The sequence below is a fragment of the Poecile atricapillus genome, chromosome 2 (assembly GCF_030490865.1).
Source record: "Poecile atricapillus isolate bPoeAtr1 chromosome 2, bPoeAtr1.hap1, whole genome shotgun sequence".
Classification (NCBI taxonomy): domain Eukaryota; kingdom Metazoa; phylum Chordata; class Aves; order Passeriformes; family Paridae; genus Poecile; species Poecile atricapillus.
In genome coordinates this window covers 18867407-18890734 of record NC_081250.1, presented here as the reverse complement: position 1 = coordinate 18890734, position 23328 = coordinate 18867407, and the positions used below count along the sequence as shown (strand labels likewise).

The following is a 23328-nucleotide window of genomic DNA, read 5'->3' as shown; positions in this document are numbered from 1 at the left end:
TGCTTTCCTGAACAATACTCAACAATCTTGTTGTGGACAGTCTAAGACACTGCTTGATGTGTTAAAGTAATGAGAGCAGAACCCAAAATATTAATGCAAGTCTATATAATAAAGAAACAATACGTTTATTAATACAGCCCAAATAAAATTTAAGAAACACACACCTAAGAAGAAGAAAATTTAAAATGGAGACTACAACAGCTATAAAGTCTGTGTGTTAAAGTGTTCCACAAGGCCACCACTACTACAAACTTCTTTTTAGCTTTCTCCCACACCTGAGGAAGCAGCAGTTTCTCACATCCAGTTGCAAGAACACACTCACCATTCTTAATATCATGTGTGACTGAGAAACAACTCTTTTTTTTTTTTTGAGAAGAATTGTGATCAAACTTTTCTCCAAAAGGAACATTTTCTCTAAAAATGACTATTCTTCACAAGCTATAGGGAAGAACTCCAACTATATTACAACTCCAAGTAATGGAGTTGAAAATAATATATGTTATTATGACTCTTGAAGATAATGTATTTTTTCTGCTTCCACATTCATAGGTTATTTGTAAATTGTCATCATATCACTAAATGTAAAATACAGCTATAATAAAATTAATATATGAAAATATTGAAATATTGTCCATATTTATTACATAGTATTTTTTTTTTTTTGCAAAATGCACTTAAGTAAAGTAAGTTTAACTGACAAAACTAAATACTTTGTCCCTGAAAGCATTCTACTACTACAAAACCAACAAAGATAAAATATAGATCCTTACAGGGAAAAAAAAAAGTTCAAACTCACAAATTCATGCAAAACATCTGGCAAGAAATTGTTCCATTGGAAAAAAAATTTATCAGGCATTAAATTAGTTAGCAATAATTATTACTATGAAACATTTATCTACTAGACTGTCAGCTTTAAAGACCTGTTACAAGTCTGTTCCTGAACATCCAGTTCCAATGTCTTTGCTATAAGGTGTTATAGTTACTATTAACAGCATGTACTAGTTATGTGTTACCCCAGTTATATCAGTTATCCCAGCACTGCCTTGGTGGCAGTCTTTTTGAGGATTTAACATTTACCCAGCATGCCCAAGATGGGTGCAAACGGTGCAACAAGGGAGACACACCTGTCCCACAGCAGGGACACATCAGATGCTGAATTACTGACACACCTGAGGCCTGCAGTGCATGAGATATCTGACACCAAGCAGCCAGGTGGCTTTGCCAATGCATGAAGGAAAATGGCAGAAGAAAACAAAAGGGCCCTGTTTGCTCACCAAACTAATTCTGTCAAAATGTCCCCTCAGAACAAAAATGGCAGGATGGAGGTGATGAAAAATGAGGAGCTGCCATTTTCCTCAAGGTGAAATAAGTAATTAGAGAAAAATAATCACTTTAACCCTGTTTGCTTCAACTTCTGAAAGCACATTAAAATCTCCTTCTCATCCACACCCAGCCTAACAAGCTTAAATTTTCCTTTTAATATATTGCATACGCCACATTATATTCTGTGTAAGAGACATAATCTGTCATTGCCTTTTGGGCAGTAAGAGAGACTCCTGCTGCTGACCCAAATGAGGCTTGAAACAGCAGCAGTAGCTTGGTCACAAAAGCTAAGCATTTAATCAGTATAAGAAATTGAATGCTGCTCTTTCACGTCTCAGCTCCACAAAGACAAGAGTTATCCTGAAAGCTCTTCAACACAGGAATAAATACACAGCTTGACCAGACTGTATTCAGACTTAAACAAGTCTTTCCAAAGTTCCTGAAGTAACTAGTGGAGAAAGCAATTATTTATAAATAGGGCTACATTTTTCAAGTTTTACAAAATATCCAGAGGTACTGAAGCAGCTTGGTAGCCTATAGAACCAAGTCTCTTTGTAGATCTCTTACATTTCAAGACAAATTCCAAAAAGAAATCTTTGGTTATGCTAAATTGCTCATAATTAATAAATGCAAAATATCAAGAGCACCAATCTAAATTATCACTGCTCAGAATATCCATCTTCATCTCAATAAAAAAAAAAAAAAAAAAACAATGTTTACAATCTACTCTTGCTTGAATTAGATTACCAAAAAAACTAAGCACATGCTGTTTTCATTTTCACATGACCTTCACTGCACTTCATAGTTTCCCCTCAAGATTTTCATCTTTCTAAGGGCACTGTTTGGTAGCCTGGCTCAGTGTTATTCCTAATTGTCATGATATTTCTCATTAATTCCTAACTTCATAACAATCACTCCACTGCATGTTCCTCAAGGCAGGGTGAAGTTATCAGTACCTGCAGTGGCAATAAGCTGAGTCACATTTCATATAACAGTATCTCCTATTCAGAATATTAATTTATCATTAAGATAATGGTAGAATTAAAGGAACTCAGACTGAGCAAATATTCTGCAAGAACTGAGACCTGACTTTGTGGTGAAGCATGGCATGAAGCAGACTGACCATTAACTCAATCCAAGCTCATCTACTTGGTCTTCCTTTTTATCCTTCCAGCTTCTTCCATTCTTGTTAATATGGATTTACAACATTTTTGACACAACTGTAATTGAAGCAACAAAGCAGAATCAATAGTGAGGTATTTGGAAATGTCTGTTTAATCTCCATTTTGATCTTCAGATCAAAATAATCCACAAGCTCATGACAGGGTTCATGATGACAGTAGTCCATTCCTAATCAAAGACTCAAAAGCGCAGCCATCTCAGAAAGTTTGCTATTGCTAAACTGGAAAGTTGAACCAACATTTTTATATATTATTTTTCTTTCCCATCTATCCTTGTTTTCCCTGCATGCATCCTTTTCTTTTCCCCTTGTGTAAGCAGACATCATCACCATTAAATGAGACAAATTCTGGGAAAATTACTAGAGGTGTCATATTTCATACAGTATTATTCTTCTAAATATATATTTTAATACATTTCTTCTTCCAGACTGGTTTTACCTTTCTCCATTAGTCCTAACACTTTCGTGCTAATGACACTGTGTTTGAACAAGTTATGCTAATAACTGTTCTAACGAGGTTCATGTCTGTTTTCTAATGACAAATTCCTACCAACTACTTCAAAACATAACTCTCAGACCTTCCTATGTTACAGCATAATTGTAACTCCAAACCCTCAAAAAAGCTTTGCTTTTCAACATATATAATTCCAGGCAGGTTCTTTAAAACATGTACTGGCACCTGCCTTAGAGCAGCAGTACACCAAGCATGCTGCCAGTTCTAACAGTGTTAACCATCCCCTGATCAACCACTTCTGCTGCTAGAAATCCTCACACTGGTCCCTTTTCTTTTTGGTATGACTGAGCAAATCCAGTCAGAAATGTCTTCCTTTCTGCATTTGCAGATACACACAACCAATACTGCGCAACATAACACCCGACTGTGTTGAACGTATGCCACTCCACACTGCTCAGCAAAAATAGTCCATGCTTTTTTATTCAGTCAATTTATTTCCTCTTGCCACTTCTCCCCTCCACAAACTTAGCCACTTGCATTTTAATTAAGCCTGAAATCAGCATCTTTTTGCTTTAAATTTTTTCCCTAAGTATTTCTATATACAGTTTTCTCATGTCTAAAGGAATTGCATTACAAGTACTGAATTCTTCCAGAATAAAACTGGAACAGAACAAAACAAAAACAGCTACTACCACTTAGTTTGCCAGGTTTAAAAAAAATACCTGAGGTATAACTAAATTAAATGCAGCACAACTTTATTTTTAAATCTGTGGAATTAGCATTACAGCAATACACCTGCATGAAAAAAGCTGCTGTTTACAGAGGAAGAACACAGTGGACTACCTCCACACATTTGCTCTTCTAAGATGGGAAAAAACATAGTGTGAATTTTTGAAACTGTGAAGCAAGGCAGGAAATTTGTCCGGTATCCATACTGTTCTACATTTTAGAAATCCTCTTTAAAGAGTAACTATGCACTTCCCAGAAAACCTTTGCAATATATGCTTAAATGACTTAAATAACTGGCCAAATTACAATCAGTTTTTCATTCTTAAGCTGCTCTAGTCTCCTCTCAAGTGATGGTACATTTTTGCACCCTCCTCATACTAAGATGTGATGGGATCAGTTCCCACCACACAACTGCAGCACAACCAAGAACAGAAGTTTTGGAAAAGAAAAACAGGAGACATGGAGAGGAGGAAATGCAGGAGAAAAAAAATTCTGCACTACTTATCAGCCAGACTTTTCCCCCTAATACAAATGAAAATTACAGAGGCAAGGTGAAGAGAAAGCAAGCGAATACAGCTTGGCCAACTCTGATGTAACATCTACTCCAACATCAGAAAACAGAGGGAGGCAGAGAGAGAAGAAATTGATCTGCAATTTAAGCAGAATTCACTGCAGGGTTTTTGTTTTTCAAAAAGCTGCAATAAGAGATGACATAACTGAAGGCAGCATGAACTGGCTGGTGTCATTTATAATGAGACCAATTATTCAACAAATACTTCACCCACCTTTTCTTACTGCAAAGTTTTCCCTTGTGAATCCTGCCTACGACTGTCTCCTTTTCAAGGGACTTCAACATCACAAAGCCAAACACTGCCCTCAGTTTAACTTCTACAATCCCTAAATTTAGCCAATTTCTTAAGCACACTACAATATTCAAAATTATTAAAATAAAATAAAATAAATTGACCACTCAACCAAGATTTTTTTTTATTGTCTGGATAATTACAGTAAGCTTCCACTGACATGGTATGTGAACAGCAGCACCTGTTTTTTGACACTGAGCTGACTGACATGATGTTGTCCTTCTCAACAGGCAATCACCAGCTGTAAAAAATTCAAAATTGTATGAAAGATTGCAACATATATTTATTTTTCTTCAAGCTTTGTAAAACAGAGAAAGCATTTCAGGACTGCAGGTTAATTTGCTACCAACAGCAACATTAACAGAGCTGCACAGAACTTCAAATTCAGCCAAGTGAAAATACTTTTCTTAAGTTCTTTGGCAAATATGATGGCAATTTCTATGGTTTAGAATATTTCAAACCCCAAACAGTTAAACCACAAAGCTGTTACCAAACCATACCGTCAGGACTTCACAGGCTTGCTACAACTGGTTCCAAAGCCCAAACTATGCAATGAAAATAAGCAAATTATGTGGAATCACAAAATTTCATCTATGTTTCTTGGTCTGTTGCCTTAATATTTTAATAACTGTAATAAAATTCACTTCATCAATCTTTAGGACTGAGTACAGAAAGCAACAGTAAGAAAACTGAAGATTATCTTAAGCATCAACAGTGGCTAAAAGACTAGCAAGCAAAGATAAACCCGTTTACTGAAACTGTGTCTCAATAATCACAGTCCCCTGAGAATATGTTTAGTATATTTTATGACTAAAAGTACTGAGGATATGTATGTGTTCTCCCTTGGAAAAATTATCTGCTATCTACAATAACCAATAATTATATCTATTAAAAGCATACATTTACTTGAGCCGAAACATCAACTGGCAATAGATCAGGATTCCACACAGCAAAGTCTTCTACGCTTAGTGCAGTCTTCAATCAAATAAAATTAAATAGAATTAAATGTATTATATTCATTTGCGTATTTTCTATTTATTTGTCCCAGCAACAGCCTAAGCAATACTAAATTGTAATTGTGCTTTGGAGCAACAACAGGGGCAACAACAGTATTTTACCTACAAGGTAAAATATTAAAACATGAATTCCAAACACAGACCCTATATTCACATCTGGAACTAGACATGACAGAACTGGCTCAATGAAATCTGAGAATTCACCTGCTCTGAGAGAAAAAGGTAACAATCATTTTCTTTGGGGTCATTTTTCTACTCCACTTGGACCAGCAGGGAAGCAGGCTGACTTCAGGAAGATGCAGGTCACCGTGGTGCCCTCCACAGCTTGCCACGATGAAAACCAAGGGACCTGCTGGAGCTCAGAGAGTGCTCTCCCTGCATGCCCACCATGCAATATATACAGATTTTGACCAAACACGTAATCAGGACATGGCCAATAAAACATGTTGAAACAGAACCCAAGAAATGGGTTTGTATCCCATTAATCAGAGGCAGTCATAGAAATAAAAAATAGCCCAACTCTTCCCAAGATCTGAGTGTCAGTGATGATTATTCTTTAGTAATTCCTTTGCAACTAACCACCATCTGCTTTATGCACATTATTCAGCAACTCTGACAAAGTGTTCTTATGTGCCTTCTTGGAACAGTTTAAAAATATGTATCAAACACCTTTAAGAGACTCAAATATATTTTGCCTAAGAAGCTCCTTCAGTTCTAGCAAATAGGATCAGCTTCACTTTACATTATTGGATACCACCAATAGCAATTTGGACTGAATACTGAATTAACTGAAAAAGATAACACGGAACTGAGCAGCAGGAATGTATGTTTCTTCTAATTATAGCTGTCCCTTATATTGAAGCAGAGTCTGCACGAATATCCATGATTATGCTATTTCGCAATTTTACTTTTTCTCACACAGAACTCAATGCTTGATCTAGCACTCCATGAATAGGTCGAGAGGATAAAGTAGTTCTCTAATTCATCACTGCTCACTACAGAAGAGAAGGCTGCATCAGACCACCGTGGTACATACTGCTCCAATACCCTTCCAGGCCTTCAGGTAGCAACCTGGGTGATGAAATAAAGATTATACTTATTAAATTTGCAACATGCTTACAGGCTTTCTGGTGGGAGGGTTGACAGGTTGATAGGAGGGGGCTGTAAGCACGTTAAAGACCAAAATTAGAATACAAAATGAACTCAACAAATTGGAGAAGCAGCCTGGGGAAAAAAAGGAGATTCAGTTCAATGAGAACCAAGTGGAAGATTCTGTGTTTAGCCAAAAACAATTAACTGTTCAGATAATGGATAATAACCACTGCTGAGGTTGCAATTCTGCATAGAAACATAGCCCACAGGATCCAAATATAATTTAACCATAGTTCAGGTTTTACAACAGAAAAAAATTAAAAGGCAAAGACTGTACTGGGATTTAGAAGAAAAATTATGTACAAGTACTCTTGTTGCTGTACCAGCTCTGGTAATGGCCACTGAAATGAGATATATACACTTTGGAAATAATTGAAAGTAAAGAAACAAGAATTAACATAAAAGACTCCATCAGGATGAGGATAGAGTTAGAGCTGTTTTGTTTGAAGAAAAGATTGCTGAGGAGGGACAAATGTTTTCAAATACTCGAGTTCATACTCATGTGATGCTGAAAAAGAAGTAATGGACTTTAAAGATGAAAGTATAATTAGCTCTGAGTTGAGACACTTACCAGCTTGTCTCTCTAGCAAATCTCTTATTTACATTACCCATTTAATACAGCATTTTAACAGGAAAATCTTCAATACACAAAGCTAATAAACTGATAAAGTGTAGGCACTTGTTTTCTACGAAGGTTTGCAAGGGAGTTTATAAAAGGGTTGTTCCTTTTCCAGTTGAAGATGAAGAATTTGAAAAGCCTGCTTATTCTGTGCACTCTCTTTACTGCAACTCTTAGAAGTCGTCCTGTCAGATTTCAGGCTTATTCTCATTTCTTACATAATTTTCTTTCTTCCTGACATATTTAAATTGAGAAATAACCACCTGCTGAAATCAATACTGAAAACTAAGATAATGGTAGTTACTTTTAGTAAGAATATCATCACACTTCTAGTCACCACCTCAAAATTTTCTGACTGGTAGAGAAACAAAAAAATAAAAAACACTCATGTTTCACAGCTAAAATCAAAGGTCTATACATAAGTTTACCTTTCAAGACAATGGATTCCACTTAATGACCACATTCAACCACTGATTAAAAGCAACTTTTTCCATTTTCCAGACATGTAACTCTCCAGAAAGCTGTACCATGTTCTTATCATTTCCAAGCCAATATAAAATCACTTCCACAGTTTTTTACCCCTCCTCTATAGTGTCCTAAAATGTAGGGTTTGACTGCTCTTGCACATTGAAGATGTAGTACTTCTAATAACATCACAATATTTCAAAAGCATTTGCATAGCTATTTCCTACTGGCACCAGTCACAAAGAAATTAAGTCTAAAAAAAAAAAAAAAGAAAAAAATTATTATGAGTTTTTCTTCATGTCAGTAATCCACACTAAGATTGATGACAGTAGATTTCAATTTTAAGTTATGTAATCATTCCATATGGTGCCTGTCATATATAAAAAAGTTGAATTAAACTACCCTCTGTGCAGGCAATTAGTAAAATTTTAGCAACTAAGTATTTCAAAATAATTTATTGCAATAGTGAGGTTGTTTTGGCAAGACGGTATTTCAGATGTATGGAACTTGAAGCTACTAGGTTTGCAAAAATTAAAAAGTACATCTCTGTTGGATGTGTTCATACATGCAGGAAAGTCTATCTGCACCAGCAGGTAAAGCTAATGAAGAGAGCATATTCCAAAAATACACATTTCAGTTTCTACATTTTGCATAAAAAGTAGTCTTGTGTTTTGGTCTAGTGAATCTGTCAAAGAAAAATTTATATGAACATCTCTAAGAATAAGTTACTATATAATCATCCTACATGATTCAATCATTTAACAAGCTTGAGAACACTAATGCCAAAATGCCATTCTTTTCCTTGCATCATCTTGGTTATTTGCAGCTGGAAAGGATCAGCTCTGAGTTTGCAAAATACAGTAATATCAGCTTTTCTTCTTGAAGTGTCCGTATATATTAAACAAGTATTTAATAACATCTGCCTGCAGATATTAAGGTGGAATAGGGTTTCAGATCTGCATTAAGCCACTGTGATTTGATAAATCAGATTACCAAAGAGTTTTTAATTGTCTTAACCTCTCTCTTACTACTTTTATGCACATTCAGAGAAACAAAGAATGACTCATTCACCTGCTTCAGGCAATGAATAGCACCTGGCTGAACTTCAAAATTGTCTGAGCCCCTCATTTCATCAACATTATTTCACAAATCAGGCAGCAATCCAGAAACATGGCATATCTAAATCAGACTGCAAATAAAAGGCAAGACTAAAATCATTAAGGCAAACCCAGCAGTGTCCATGTGCTGTGCACGTACAAGCCTCAAGATGTTGAGTATGAGGCCTTTCAGATGAAATGAGAATGCAAGTAAACTGAGAAATGCAATACTGTAAGTTATTACAGGACTGTACTGCTCAGAGATCCCAGCTGAGATAAAAGCACGATACTATAAGCACTACATAAACAAGCAGAATTAACTATCCTGATTCAAACAGTTTACAAATTATGTAAATAATAAAAAAAGAGAGGGAGGAGAGAACCAAGTTGTTCACAGTTTTCTCTACAAATTAAGGAGCTGAAAGGCTTAAAGGAGACAGACCGTGAGAACTCCATGATCCAAAGATGATTCTTTTTAAAGCCATAGTTTACACATAGAGACAAAGTTTTCCCCTCAACCTTGTAAAATCTTACACAGATCTACAACTTACAGAAGCTATGTCAGTAGCTCAGTCATTATTTTTGGTGTCAGTCTCTCTTTACCACAAGGAAGGTATACAATCATTTAGATGGAAATGCAGAAAGATGTCCAGCAAAAAACTTGCCTTTAAAAAAAGCAGGATTTACAAATAGTTCTGCCCTTTTCTAATCATCACCGAATTAAAGTACTTCACAACATTTCTTGGTTTGCTAGTTCCTGTTAATATGTCTGACCTGACTCTTCTCCACCAAAACTAGTTTGAACAATCACAGATGAGAATCTTTTTGTTGTATTAACAGAAAAACAATTATGTTTTACAATTAAATAATTTCTAATTATTTAATTTATTTATTATAAATTATTATTAATTATATGTATTTATTATTAAAGTAACAAAATTCATTCATTTCAGCCCCTGAAGAAACAAAAGAATGGATGGTTTTAAGACTGAAGGTCCAAATATATTCAATAAAGTTATCTGACCTGTAAATTATCAAAGCACATAGAGATATTATTAAAGATACATGCTTTCCAACTTCCTTGTCCTTATGAAAAACTATCTTTGGCTTCCAAACCCGTGGAATAACTTCATGATATTCCTCTCCCATTCAAATTAGTGCATACTTCCTAACTTTTATCTACAAATTGCACCCTTATCAATGGATGGTCTCAATAAACAGTTTAGTAGTAATTACTCTTTGTCAAGTGTTTGTAGGTGTTTGTATGAGTAAATTTACATTCTTAGCAGATTTTATGATCAAGCATCATTTAACACAAAAATGGATTTGTGTCTTACTAATGAAAACAGAATAAGACAATTTGAAATACTGTAATGATGTCTGCCTTGCAAATTAGTAACTTTTGAGATACAAGGATTCTCTGTCAAAATTGAAACCAACTGTATTTTCAAAACAGTTTTGCAAAAACATCTTAGCTGTCTTTTGAAGAATACTAAAGTTTGCTGAAACCACAAAGCACACCTTATTCTTCCCTTCATGGTTCCACAGAACGCTTGAAATTATTTACATTATATGATTAAATTTTTTTCATTTAAAAAAAAAAAGTGGGCCATAGAAACTATCAAACTTCAGTTTACTAAAAGTTAAGAATAAAATGCACATTGTTGAGATTACGCATTACATTTTGTCTCTTTTTTAATTGAAAAAATTCCCAATTCTTTTAATGGTTTTGCATTGCTGCTTCCCATTTCATGCATCAGGTTTGAGAGACATCTCAAAGGTAGATATTATTTTTTCAAGGCTCACTCTCACAAAGCTCATTAAAGCAACTGCCAGGAAGAATAGCACCTGAATGGTACATAACAGATCCATCCATCATCGTTACTCCCCCTCATCCCTCAACAGAAGGACACACCACAAGCCATAACTGCATAGATGAAAAAAACTCTCCTGCAACACAAGTTAAATATGCACAGTTTGGATTATGAAATCTGATCCATGTATTAGCATGGAGCAGATTTTATAAACTAACAATTTTACTAAGTACAAGTAAGTACCTGATTAGATGAGAGAAATCAAGCAACCAAAGTACCACCACATTATTTTAAACACAAAAATATAGGTAAAAGGCACCTATCAGAGTTATGATTACTGTAAAGGATGTATTTCAGCTCAGATAGTACCACATGCAGGGTGCCATCCAGGGCAAATACCTGAGGTTAGTCTCAGCTTGTAGCTTACCACCTGCTGGAGCATGACTCCCTTCCTGCAGGGCTCTCTGCAGCCCGTGGCACTGGCAGCAGAGCACACTTCGCTAGGAGAGGTCTAATGTCACCCTCGTACACTGTGTGGAGCACTTCAGGGAAAGCTAGGAAGTTACATCTGTAACTCCATATGCTCCTAAAGCAATCCAAGTACAACTGTGCACACTGAAACAGGTGTTTCAGGTTTTGGCAGCAGAGCAGATTTATAACATAACTTGTATTTTAGATGCTGACTGGATTCGATTTTAGCCTGAAAGAAGTGACCATATGCTGTTGAACTTTTCTGTTACAGCCAGCCATAGACTATCTCAACATCAAACAAATATTTGAACATAAGTATAGGATAATATTTCTAAAGAAAAATAAAACATGTCCATAGCTTCAAAACTGTCTCTTAAAACATGTTTTAAGTACATAAAGGTGAAAATAACAACAATATACCAATAACATATAAGATCACATTCGATTCCAAAATCTTAAGAGTTATACTTCTACAAAAGCCTATTATAATAGTTTCTAAAGATTGAAACACACTGAAATGCAATTAGCATATTTTAGAAGCATGGTACAAAGAGCAATAAGCAACTTTTTTTCTCCATGTATCAAATGCCCTTCTGCAGTATTTGCAAGCCAAATATCAAACCACTCTTCAAAATCCACACAACAACAAAATCTAAAAGTTGAATGCAAAATGAGTATACTGGAGTATAATCTAACCAAAAATAATCTATTTTCTTAATCAAAATCTAAGAGAATAGCAAAATAGCATGAAGCAGCAGAAGGATTTTGTAAATACCTAGCTTAGAAATTTGAGCTATGTGGAAAAACTAACAGTTTTAAAATCAGGTAGTCATGATTTCTAACAGGGTACTGTCTCTGGTAAACTACACAACCGAGAAGCACTTTGTTTTCTTACTACAAAATGCTGATCAGGTCCATAACCCTGAATAGAGAGCTGCATAATGGACAACTGTAATCCAGCACTGCCAATAATGAATGTAGCAGGAGTCAGTAGATTCAACACTTTCTGGGAGGAAAAGATCTGTATCCACAGATCTGATATGAAAACACTGCCTAAACACATCATAATCAAATATTTTCATCTTCTATCACACCAATGCAAGTAGAATACCCCATCTGAAAAGATAGTGAACTGCTCTAAACTGCACTGCTCTCTCTAGATTAAGTTTTTACAGCATGACAATATCTATTTGACAATATCCACAGCCAGGTTTTCTTTTCATGTGCATTTCTGCAAGACTTGACATTTACAATACTTACGCATTGCAATAAGGTTTCTTTTCATATCCTTTGTAGTTATTCATGTTCAGAGCCATTTTGCAAACTTCACAGTGGAAACATCCTTTATGCCAGTACTGTAAATAAATGTAAAGTAGAATTACTTATGGTACTGATGTTTTGAAAGCAGTGTTAGGGTATGGTAAACATAATTACCTGTCAATATTTTGGTTATGCATTACATGTCTCTTAACTAAATCAAAATAATTACATTCATATGAAACCAAAGGTGCTTCTGATACACTCTCAGAAATGTAAATTCTCTGCAAAGGTGATTGCCAAGACCCCTGCATGCTGACCTTGCATGATAATTTTAAAGATAACTGAAGAAGAGGTTAGACGTTTTCCTCGTTAAAAAAAAAAAAAAAAAATTAAAATTGCGCCGCTTGCTAAGAATACAATACTACGCGAATGTAATCACTAACTAATGTGACGGCTGGCTTTTTGGTACGCCGCACAGACACTAAATTTAGCACATAATACGGCATTTTCCTCCGGTGGCTTCTACCGCCTCGCCTCGCCTTTCCGGGAACGGTAATTTGGCGCATCTCTCGCAGCCTCACCGTTGTTATTTAGGAAGCGGCCGCGCTGGGCTATAAGCGGTACCCCCGGGGACACCCCCGCGGGACGGGGCTGCCGCCGCCCCGCTGCCCCGGCCGCCGTCCCCGCCGAGCCAGCCACGGGGCCGGGCGCTGCCGAAGCCGCCCCAGCTCGGAGAGCCACCGACAACTACAGCCGGGAAAGGGCCGCCTGCAACTTCATCCCTCGGGAGGGGATGAAGCCGAGGGGGCCGCGGGGACCCGCCGCCGGTCCCAGGCACCGTCACCGCCGGGCGGGCACCGCAGGGCGCCCCGGGCGCTGCGGCCCCCGCTCGCCCCGCTCCAGCGCGGTGACACGGCGGCTGCCCCCGCCGGCGGTGACAGCGCGGTCGCCGGCGCAGCGGCGGCGCTTAAAAGGCTGCATTTGGCACCCGCCGGCTCGCCCCGATGCCCGGCCGGCTCGGCCCTGCCCTGCCCGCCCCGCCGGAGCCGCGGGGAGCGGGACGGGCACGCCCGGGAGGCGCCGTCCCCGCCCGCCCGCCCGCGCCCCAGCACCTTGTCCAGGCAGTTGACTTTCTCGGTGGGATAGACCACTTTGCCACAGCGGGCGCACTGGGGGTTCATTCTGCGGCTCCGGCGGGGCGGCGGCTCCGGCGGGCGGCGGCGGCCGAGGTCGCGGTGCGGCGGGCTGCGCTGGACGGGGCTGCGGGAGGCCGATCTATCATCCCCTGCCCTGGCGGGGACGCCGGGGGGTCCTCAGCGGCTGCGGGCGGGCGAGGAGGTCATCGGCGGCGGCCGTGGAGGAAGCGGCGCTCCAGCTGACTGCGGCTCGGCAGCATGTGCGAGTGGGCGGGCGGGGAGCCGGTGCTGCCGCCCCCGCCGCTCGCCGCCCGCCCCCGCCGCCTCCCCCGTGTGCCTGCGCGCTCGGCTCGCCGCGCCGCGGGCTGGGTGACTCACGCCGAGCCTCGCGCTGCAGCCGCAAGCCAAGCCAAGCCCACCGGCGCGGCCCGCAGCGAGGGGAGGGCAGAAGGGGAGGGCGAGCGCCGCAGCCGCCCCGAGGGGGGCGAGATGGCTGCGGGGGGGTTCCCGCTGCGCCTCCCGGCGCACCTGCCCGGCGCTCGCCGGGGCGGGGCCGGCCCCGGCGAGAGGGAGGGAGATGGAGATAGATGGAGATGGAGAGCGAGAGCGCGGGGCAACGACGGCGCTGCCGGGGCCGCGGGGAGCTCGGGAGCTCCCCGAAGCGAGGCCCGAGGCCTGGCCCGTGGGCATCTGCCGGCCGCTGCACACGCAGCCCCCGCAGCCACCGGCGGGTGCGGGATGCCCGTGCGTTCCAGCCCCGCGTCCCGATGAGTTTTCGGGCGCGGCGTTGCAGCCTTTGCGGGGCTGAGTCTGCCGGGTCTCACCAGCGGTCCCGCGGGGCAGCCGAATCGCAGCCGGAATGGCAAATGACGCTCCTCGGAGCCGGCTTTGGGCAGTCATTTCTGACTTGCTCTTGCAGCGCTGCGGAGCGGTACAGCAAGAACTCGTGCGGGTTTTTTTCGCTGAGGTCTTCTTTAACTACCTGGAATATAAACCACGCTGAGGAAAGCACTTAAGCCAGTGCAGCGCAGCCTTTTCTGAGGGGTTTTTTCAGTAGTGCAACCCTCTGTGGCTCACAGCAAGGACAAATTCTGCACATACTTGGGTGTTATTAAGTAATCAGAATGCAGTCAGCTAAACTGGAATAGTTGGCTATAATTCTGCCTTAGCAACCCAACTTTTATTCAGTGGCTGTTTAAAGGCACAGAGAGAAACAGTAATTTCGTTGAAATTAATAATATATGTGATTAAATGAGAAACACCTAATCAGGCTTTAAATATTACATGATGGAAGTTGTAAAGCTGCCTCTGCCTCATCTAGCCTGAAACATCTGGCACCCAATGAAACTCAGTGTTGAGTGCTGCAAGCAACAGGAAAGCAGATTTGCAGGTAGTCCTGTAAATGTTTGTTGTCTCCTGTGGCTTTCTCATACAGTAGCAAATAGACAAAATGCTGATAGACAAATAGACAGAGTTTCTGTTCCTGTGATCTACATGCTGGTTCTTTTCACAGCCGGTGCTAGCAACCTGCAGGTCTTAATAATCCTGAAGGAGATTTTTTTTTAGTGTTGTTGTTAACCAAATCACCTTTGAAATGGAATTTAATATTTGTCTTCTCACTGTTCCTCATTGACAATAGCATGATAATTTTTCACAAATACCTCAAGGCCAAGTTGGCCTCAGGGTAAGATTTCCCAGACAGAAATAGGTGCACAGGCACCCTGCAGTGCCAATGCAGGGATTCTCATCCACTGCTACCTCTGTGCTGTACAGATTACCTTACACTCTCTCTTGGGCAGTCTGACTGGCTGTGAACAATGGCTTTTATTCAAAGAACTCTGAATGCTAGGCATCTGAGTATGCTGATAAAGGAAACTTGAATACCTGGTAACTCAGTGTTTTCTGTGGGAACTGTCCTTTGGGGATCTGTCTAAAATCCCATCCGAGCTGAATTAGGCCCAACACATAGGTAAGCAATCTCCATTCTGCAAAGGATACACAGTATGGAGGAGCAGCAAGTCTGTACTGGGGATTGGGATGGAGACTGATTTAAATTAATCTCCAATAGAAAGCAGTGAATGTTACTTACACAGAAAAAAATCTTTCTTAGATGACCTAATTCTTTCCTAGCTTAGATTCTACCAATGGCTTGTATGTGAAAAGACTCTGTAGCCCACTGGAAATAGCTAGAGGCATACAGCTTATCCAATCAGCAAGTATAAAGTCTTTGAGATAAAGGTTTCATTCCTGGAAGTTCCAGATTATTAAAATCCCAATTAGAGCCTTCTCATGCAGACAAAAATCATTTGGCATTATTACTCTCACTCTCAATGTTACAATGTTGTTAGGGTGAAATCCCTCACCTTACTCTTGAAGGAAAAACTTCTCTTAACCAAAATATCAACACTAAAATGGAATCGTAGCATCAATAGGAATACCTGCAGTTGGATCTGAATTTAGTGTTTCAGCAGTATGAAAACATTCCAATATTTCTCATTGTTTCAGGATCCTTTTATTAACTTTTATTAGTTTTCTTCAGAAAGGAAAGAAATTAATGTCTGAATCACAGTCTTCATTTCCACACTACATATCTCTTTCCTCATCATCACAACTTTTTTCTGCTGCTACTGTAGTGAAAAATTGGTTCTTTTGCTCTATACAAACCAGTAGGAGAGAAAAATCTGTTTCACCCATGATAGTGAGAAAGCAGTAAAATGTTACTCGTCAGTAGACTTTCCTTTTTCTGGGTGGGTAATGGTGCAATGGTAAAGTCCAGCAAAACAAAATACAGAAACACTGCAATGTCACTAACTAGGAGTGTAAACCAAAGACTGAAACACAGAGGGGCAAAGACCTTGCACTCTAAAGAGCTGCTGCTACCAGCACGGAGACTGTGGTAGGTGGTGGACCTCTAGACAGGTTCCAGCATTGATTCCCAGCTGGTATGTCTTGCCAAGTTTTAAGTGGCATCCCAAGATTTCAGGCTATTATACTTCTCTCGTCTGGTGCATTTCGGGGCTGTTATCTAGCCTAGATAACTGAAAAATGTGTGTTTAGCTGAGCAGTACAAATTACCAACACTTGCAAATAGATGCTCTTTCAGCATGCCTACAGTGACCAAGTGCAAAAAATCTTTTGGAGCAGCTGTGCTACAGCATTAGAAATATTAACTACATAAAATGGTTATTACAAAAGTTCATATTTCTATGGCATAATACCCTCATCAATTGCTTTTTGTATTTGTTTGTTTGAGAGGAAGGTTCTCAGTACTGTTTAGTTTCATTGATAAACATACCAATGCGTGCTTCTGAAAAACAAATCATTATAGTGAGAGGTATTTCCATGTTGATTCTGAATTTCACCTGAGACAGGAAGGTTTCAAAAACCTCTTAAATTAGAAAGTTACCTTTGTTACTGGAGGTGACTTGACAACATCTTGAAATAGACAACACATAGAGGCTTGTAGGTATCTCAGGTTTATATCTACTTCTTCTAAAAGGTTTCTTGGAACTTCCTCAGCTTTCTTTCCCACAAAATAGATTCCTCATAATCCATCTCCCACAGCTGGAGTTTAGATTTGTTGGAGCCAGCAAGTGAACTTAAAGTATGAAAGCAAAGCCTTCTGTCTTGCAAGTCACCGTGCATTTCATAAGCCATACATAAAAACTCAGAGAAAGTTTACTACCTTTGGTAATCACATGAAGACGTGGTCTTTTCATCCAAATTTCTACAAATTGAGTCTGCTCATGAAGTTATGGTTGTATAAAATCCTACTGGACAAAATAGGAGTTCATGTAAACATAGTGATGTATCATCTTTCCATGGAAAAGAATGCAGCTTTCTTTTCATTCAGAAACATATTTTTGAATTTACATTTTATGGAAAAAAATGCTGTAGGTAGTATGTCCCAATTAACATCTGATGCCCACCTTACAGTGTCATTATTCAGTCATTTTGCTGGAATAAATATGCCAATACGTACTTAGATCCTGATGGGCTGTTTTAAAAACACTGTTTGATGTATTTCACTGATTTTTCACACTTGGTCTGTTCTTTAAACAGGTATAAAAGGTGGGATAACTGGCAAATGAAGATAATGTACTAAAAATACTATCTGATTGTTGTAACAAGCTCATAACATTTGGGTACTAGTTCTTGCAGATAATAGGCATTGTGTCATGTTTAAGTGGAAGGATGGTCTCACAGTTAAGGCACTGCATGGAGAATTGCAGATGAAATCTCTAAGCACTACTGCAGTACAGATAAATAATACCAGGAGAGTTTTGTGAAATTCTGTGGCTGTTCTAAATTATGTAGGAAGGGAAACCATTAAACCAAAATGTTGGCTGGCACAGGAACCGGCACTCAAATTTTTGTTCCTTACTGTTTGAGTTTAGGTTTAGCCACTTAGAAGAAGAAACTGCATGGTTACATTTCAAATAGAAACAATGTAACTTTAATGTGACCTTGTTTAGAGCTACCCAGGGTGCTGTTAGGGAAACGTGCTTTTAAATTCTCTGCTGTGGAAGTGTAATTTATTCTTTCATGTGCAAGGGTTGGTGGAAGCATGTTTTCAACTTCAGCTATAGAAAAGCTTCCAACCAAAGCCAAAACAAACCCAACAATGGTTAGACTTTATTATTTTCTGCAATATGATCCAAAATCCACTCTGCAGTGGAATCTTAATGTGCATTTTCAGAATTACTCAATCCTTAGCTGTTCAGATTAATCTAATAGGGCAATGAAATACTAGAACAAAAATGGTTATTCAGTCAGCAGCAACGTCTCCTCAAGATCTCCTTTCTTCACTCAAAGATCATGCAAACTGAATACCACCTCCCACAGGAGCTACATGCTTAACAAGTATACAAAAACATGATAATGACAGGTCAGTGTGACTTATAGGATCATAGAATATGTTCAGTTGGAATGAACCCGTCAGGATCATCAAATTCAACTGCTGGCCTTGTGCAGGACACCCCAAGGATCACACCACGTGCCTGAGAGCGTTGGCTGAACACCTCAACTCAGATGGGTTTTGTGTTGTGACCACTTCCCCGGGAAGCCTGTTTCTGTGCTCAACCACCCTCTGGATGGACCACAGAACTGCCTAGAAGAAGGGGCTCTTATTCTCTTAGTATTAATGTAACAGTGGAAATTTCTATTATTTTATGTATGGAGGCAAGATTTTGCCTTATCAGTTGGATGTTTCAGGATTCCTGAATTATAATTTCACTTCATGTTATAAAAAAAGCTTAGTAAAAATGGGCCAGTTACTTCAATTATGCTGAGCAGAAAGTTGTTACCTAGATCATTTGGGGTTTTTTTACCTTAGAAGAGCTGATTTATTGGCAAAAAGTAGATTGGCATTAGTGAAGCATACAGTCTCTATAATTCAGGTGCACAAAACAGGTGGACTTCTGTGGATAGCAATACACATGGTGTTTTGAGAATTTGGCAGTGCATGCTTGAGTTAGCTGCTTTGGCAGGCATGCCCAGGGAGGGAGACACATGAATACGCAGAGAAAGCTGCACCCATACATCCAGTGCTTGGTGGATTGTGTCTTCAGTGACTTGGGAATGTAGAAACAGTCAGCCTGACTTCAGTAATGCATTCTAACATCAGAGGCTGGGGTGCTGCACACCGTTCCATTGAACCTGCATGTCCGAGAGTGCTCCTCACTGCCAGGGCCATGCTGATCCCAGTGCCTCAGTTCAGCCATTCAGTCCATCATTCCACCTACAGAGCAAGGTGAGGAGCTTGCAGGACCCAGAACATGCTTGCATAGGAAGGAGTCTGAAATCTGGAAGCCTCCAAACCAAATTTCCACATTCAGTGACAGAGCTTAGAATAAATATACATTAGTACTTTTTTTGTTTTTTATAAACTCTTTGTTACTAATAAAGAGTACCTAACTTTGTTACTCTTTGTTGCAGTCACTGTATTTTTCAACTCAGTTAGAGCTCCTAAGATGTTCTAGAAACATAAATGAGTATTTTTGGTTTATGTATATTGCACTGAATGGGTTAGGAATTTTTTTATCAGCTCTGTCATTATGCCCCTTAAATAAGAATTAGGGGGAATTTAAAGTCTACATATTTTGCTTGATAAATTAACTATTTGTCATCTAGGAATTTATACAGGAATGAAAAGCTGTCATCAGAGCTCTTGGAGAAGCTGAAGAAGATTGTCTTCTGTCAGCCCTACATCCTGTGTCAAGAATTAAAACTAGTTGCTTTTCCTCAATTCAAAGAGATTTTCAAAAACTTTACTACAACAAATAAATTTAAAACAGGCAAAAGTTTCTATGCTGAACTGTAGGCTAATGAAGGACAGAATGTTAATTATTCATTCTGTTTTAATAGCTATTACTATTACTAAAGCTGCTTGGTTTTGTTATGAAGATTAAACAGAACAAAAATGTTATCAATTATGGATATTGTTCATTGTTCTATGTTTAGCCTGAGAACAAAATAGGAATTTAGAGATAGAGTCAGGGTCCTAAACTGAATTTTAAAACCTAATGAGAGGGTTCTGGTAGCTTTGAGTAAAAGAAAACAATGCCATTATTCATACTCTTGTCTATGCAACCACTTTCCCATTATTTCCAAAAATAGTAGTTGAGTGGCTTCCTGCCTAAATAAACAGTTCACATAGATAGGGATTGGGCTATAAAGCTTTTTAAAATAAGGTTTCCTTTTTTTGAAGCTGAACAACATAGTGAAATACAGGAAGGGTTGGGCTGTGATTGGACCAGATTCTTTAAGTTAATGTTTTAAAAGGTTACGTGACCAGTTCAGAGTAGCTAAACACACTTACTCTGTAGATGGCCTGGAAGATTGCAGGGAATACGCTCCCTCCATTGCCAGAAGAAATAGCCTCTTGTAATAAAGATACATAATCATTAACAAGCTTAACTCCGGGTTACAGAGGAATCTGAATTTCCAACCCTTCTAGAAAGATTTTAAATTTCTGTCTTCACAGCGCAGACCTGACAAATCTCACACATCAAGAGGGAGTCTCACACGTTTAGCTCCCAAACTCCCTCCCCTGCAGCTCAACCTGTTTCGCACTCATTTGCAGCCCTGTGCACGGCTGCTCTCCCCTCCTGTAGCCCCACGTGCCAGGCACAGCTGGACGGCCCAGGCTGCAGTCTGCAAACATTTCCAGCTACTGGGGGGTATCAGGAAAAGATCAGCAAAGAGGAGTAGGATGCACAATGCAGCATGGCTGAAAAGAACAGTGGATTCCAGGGGAATTCCTGGAAATACTAGCAAAATCCCTTTCCAGAAAGCAAGAAGTAAAATTTCCTCATAGCTCAATGTAAGCATTTTTCCAATTTATGTTAGTTCTTAAATTTTCTGTTTTCAACACAGAGACTATGAGTTCTAAGGCTATTAAATAATATATTACAAACTTTCAAAATTATAATCTATAAATAAACAAATGAAAAAAAATATGCAGATTAGACACACTACAGGTTTAAGTCAGCAATACAATGAGTGGTGATATTCCTCTCCCAGCAATAATTTGGCTTCTGCAGCACCATTGCTGGTGCTGGGCTTGCACAATGTGCTAATGGAGTAAGAGAAAGGATTGAAGAAAATTCACCTTCCTGAACATACCTGGAGATAAACTGCTTAAAGTGCAGCAACAGCAGCTTTAGCAAAGCCCATCTCATTTTGAGCTCAGCTCAAACACTTTAAAGATGTGACTGAGTTCTTCCTTATGCCTGAATTTTTAAAAGCAGATCTTCAAATGATGGAAAGATTGGAAACAAGAGGCCAAGACAGAGACCCAGCCTTTATCCTCACCACTGTATGTCTCTTTGTGACCCGAAGGGCACTGTTTGTGGCTTTGTGCACTGCAGCTTTCATTGAAAAGCCATGAATAATAACTTGGAAGCAAAGTGTCCTCTCTCCAACATCTTTTGGATTGTATTTTCATAGGCTTCTTTACTGAGCACAGAAGAAGTCCTTATTTTAACCAACTTCCTAAACACAGAACTATCATATGGGGTTATATAAGCCTTAAATAGGGAAATACACAATTTATTTCTGTTCTTTATTTTAAATTAAGTAAAACTGCAATAGAAAATTAACAATCCATGGAAGTTTTCCAAATATCTTGACTGTTTTAACTAATATGGTTGTGCCATGAATAGAAATTGTTGTACATATAGGAACTTCATTAAATCTGCTTCATCTTTTTAGTCTGAACCTATTATTTTTATTTCTTTCCTCTTTGCATGAGACAACATAGGAAACAGCAGACCCAATGTCATTGTCATGGAAAAGATGCATGTGCCTGTCTTTGCATCATATGTCCACACTTGCTCATGAATAAAAAGTTAGAAGACAAGAAAGAAAACTAATTTTTCAGACAAAAATTCATCTCAGTAGTCTAGACCTTAAGGAAGACTCTCAAAAATGTTGTATTTTGTGGGAGAGCTTTTTTAGATATGATACAAAGGCACACACAAAACAAAGAGGAACTTAGAAAAGGGACTACTTAACTTCTTTTCCTTCTATCTTTAGAATTGCAGCTAGCACATTAACTTTAGACTCAAAAAGTAAATGAAGAGCAACATTTGACATAAATTAAATATTCTAACATGTAATTGAGTATTTTCAGTGTGAAGTTCTCATTTTTCCCTGACAGCTTTCTATGAATTATCTTGAATGTTATCTTAGGAAATGCAATTATTATATGCAGCATTAAGCAGAGCACAAATATTGGTACACTGCAGAGACACCAGTTAATTTTCTTTTGACTAGTGAACCATAAATAAAGGAAAACAGCACAGTTAAATGGTTCTAAAGTTACATAGTGGCAAGCAGTGAGTGAGTTGCTACGTGAAGGATACAGTTTTGGAACAAGATCCAGGGGGAATTATTGTGAAATTACACTGTACAGAATATTTCATTCTTTTAATTCACCTTATAAAAGTCCTATGGTGGATTCTGCTGTATCCACCCCTTCCCTTCTGTAAACTGCAGACCAAATAGTCAACCCAGCCCAGGCTGGCTTGGTTGCAGAGTACATTTAACTTTATCATAAGAGTAACATGCTTGGGCCATCACGGGAAGGAAAAAAAATTCAAGATCTTGTTTTTCAGAGTCTCTGCTGGTGTGACTGTCAGACAGCCAGAACGCCCTGTTCCTGAAGCAGCAATTGTATGAGGCAGCATTTCACATCTCCTGCCTCAGAGCAGAGAACTCTCTTATGAAGGATTAGCAGAACAGCCCAGTCTAAGAGAGCTTCCCAAATTCAATCAGTGTGCCTACAGCACCTGATGTCCCTGGACTGCTGGTGTTTGATTCAATGCATGTTGAAACCAACTGAAACACTTTTACTAATATCTGTGTGTGCTAGATTAGAGATTAAATACAATAGACTATTTATTTTGCACTAAGGAAGGTTTCAGCATAAGCAGAAAACTGTGGGGTTAATTATGTTCTGGCACCATACACCACCTTCAAATGTCATGAGCTCCTTTCACACACCAGTTAATGCAAGTGAACAAGAACTGCAAGTGAACTGAGATGGAGTTTTGCATAGGTATTCTCTTTCTCTTCATCACAGTTAACTGTGATGGAAGAGAGGGGCTGGTGCAGAAGGTGAAGCTCAAGGGCAGAGTGGGATGCAGTGGCCATGAAAGGTTTAAGATCCTTGGGGCAGCAGGAAGGAGTCACAGCAGGCTGGCTACTTGGGACTTAGGGAGAGCTGACTTTGGCCTCCTCAGAGA

General features: G+C 39.3%; 1 protein-coding gene across 2 annotated transcripts in view; it reads right to left on the bottom strand.

The window, feature by feature from the left end:
* The window catches only part of NEBL (nebulette), a 248962-nt gene extending 235106 nt beyond the window's left edge, over positions 1-13856 (bottom strand). The window contains exons 1-2 of one of the 2 annotated variants that reach the window (XM_058830976.1): positions 13556-13856; positions 12444-12538 (exon numbers count right to left, since the gene is read on the bottom strand). In XM_058830976.1, the coding sequence (XP_058686959.1) occupies positions 12444-12538; positions 13556-13624 (164 nt within the window). In that variant the 5' untranslated portion in view covers positions 13625-13856. The remainder of the gene's footprint in view (positions 1-12443; positions 12539-13555) is intronic. The other variant, XM_058830975.1, reaches the window with a different exon arrangement.
* Positions 13857-23328: the final 9472 nt, after the last annotated feature.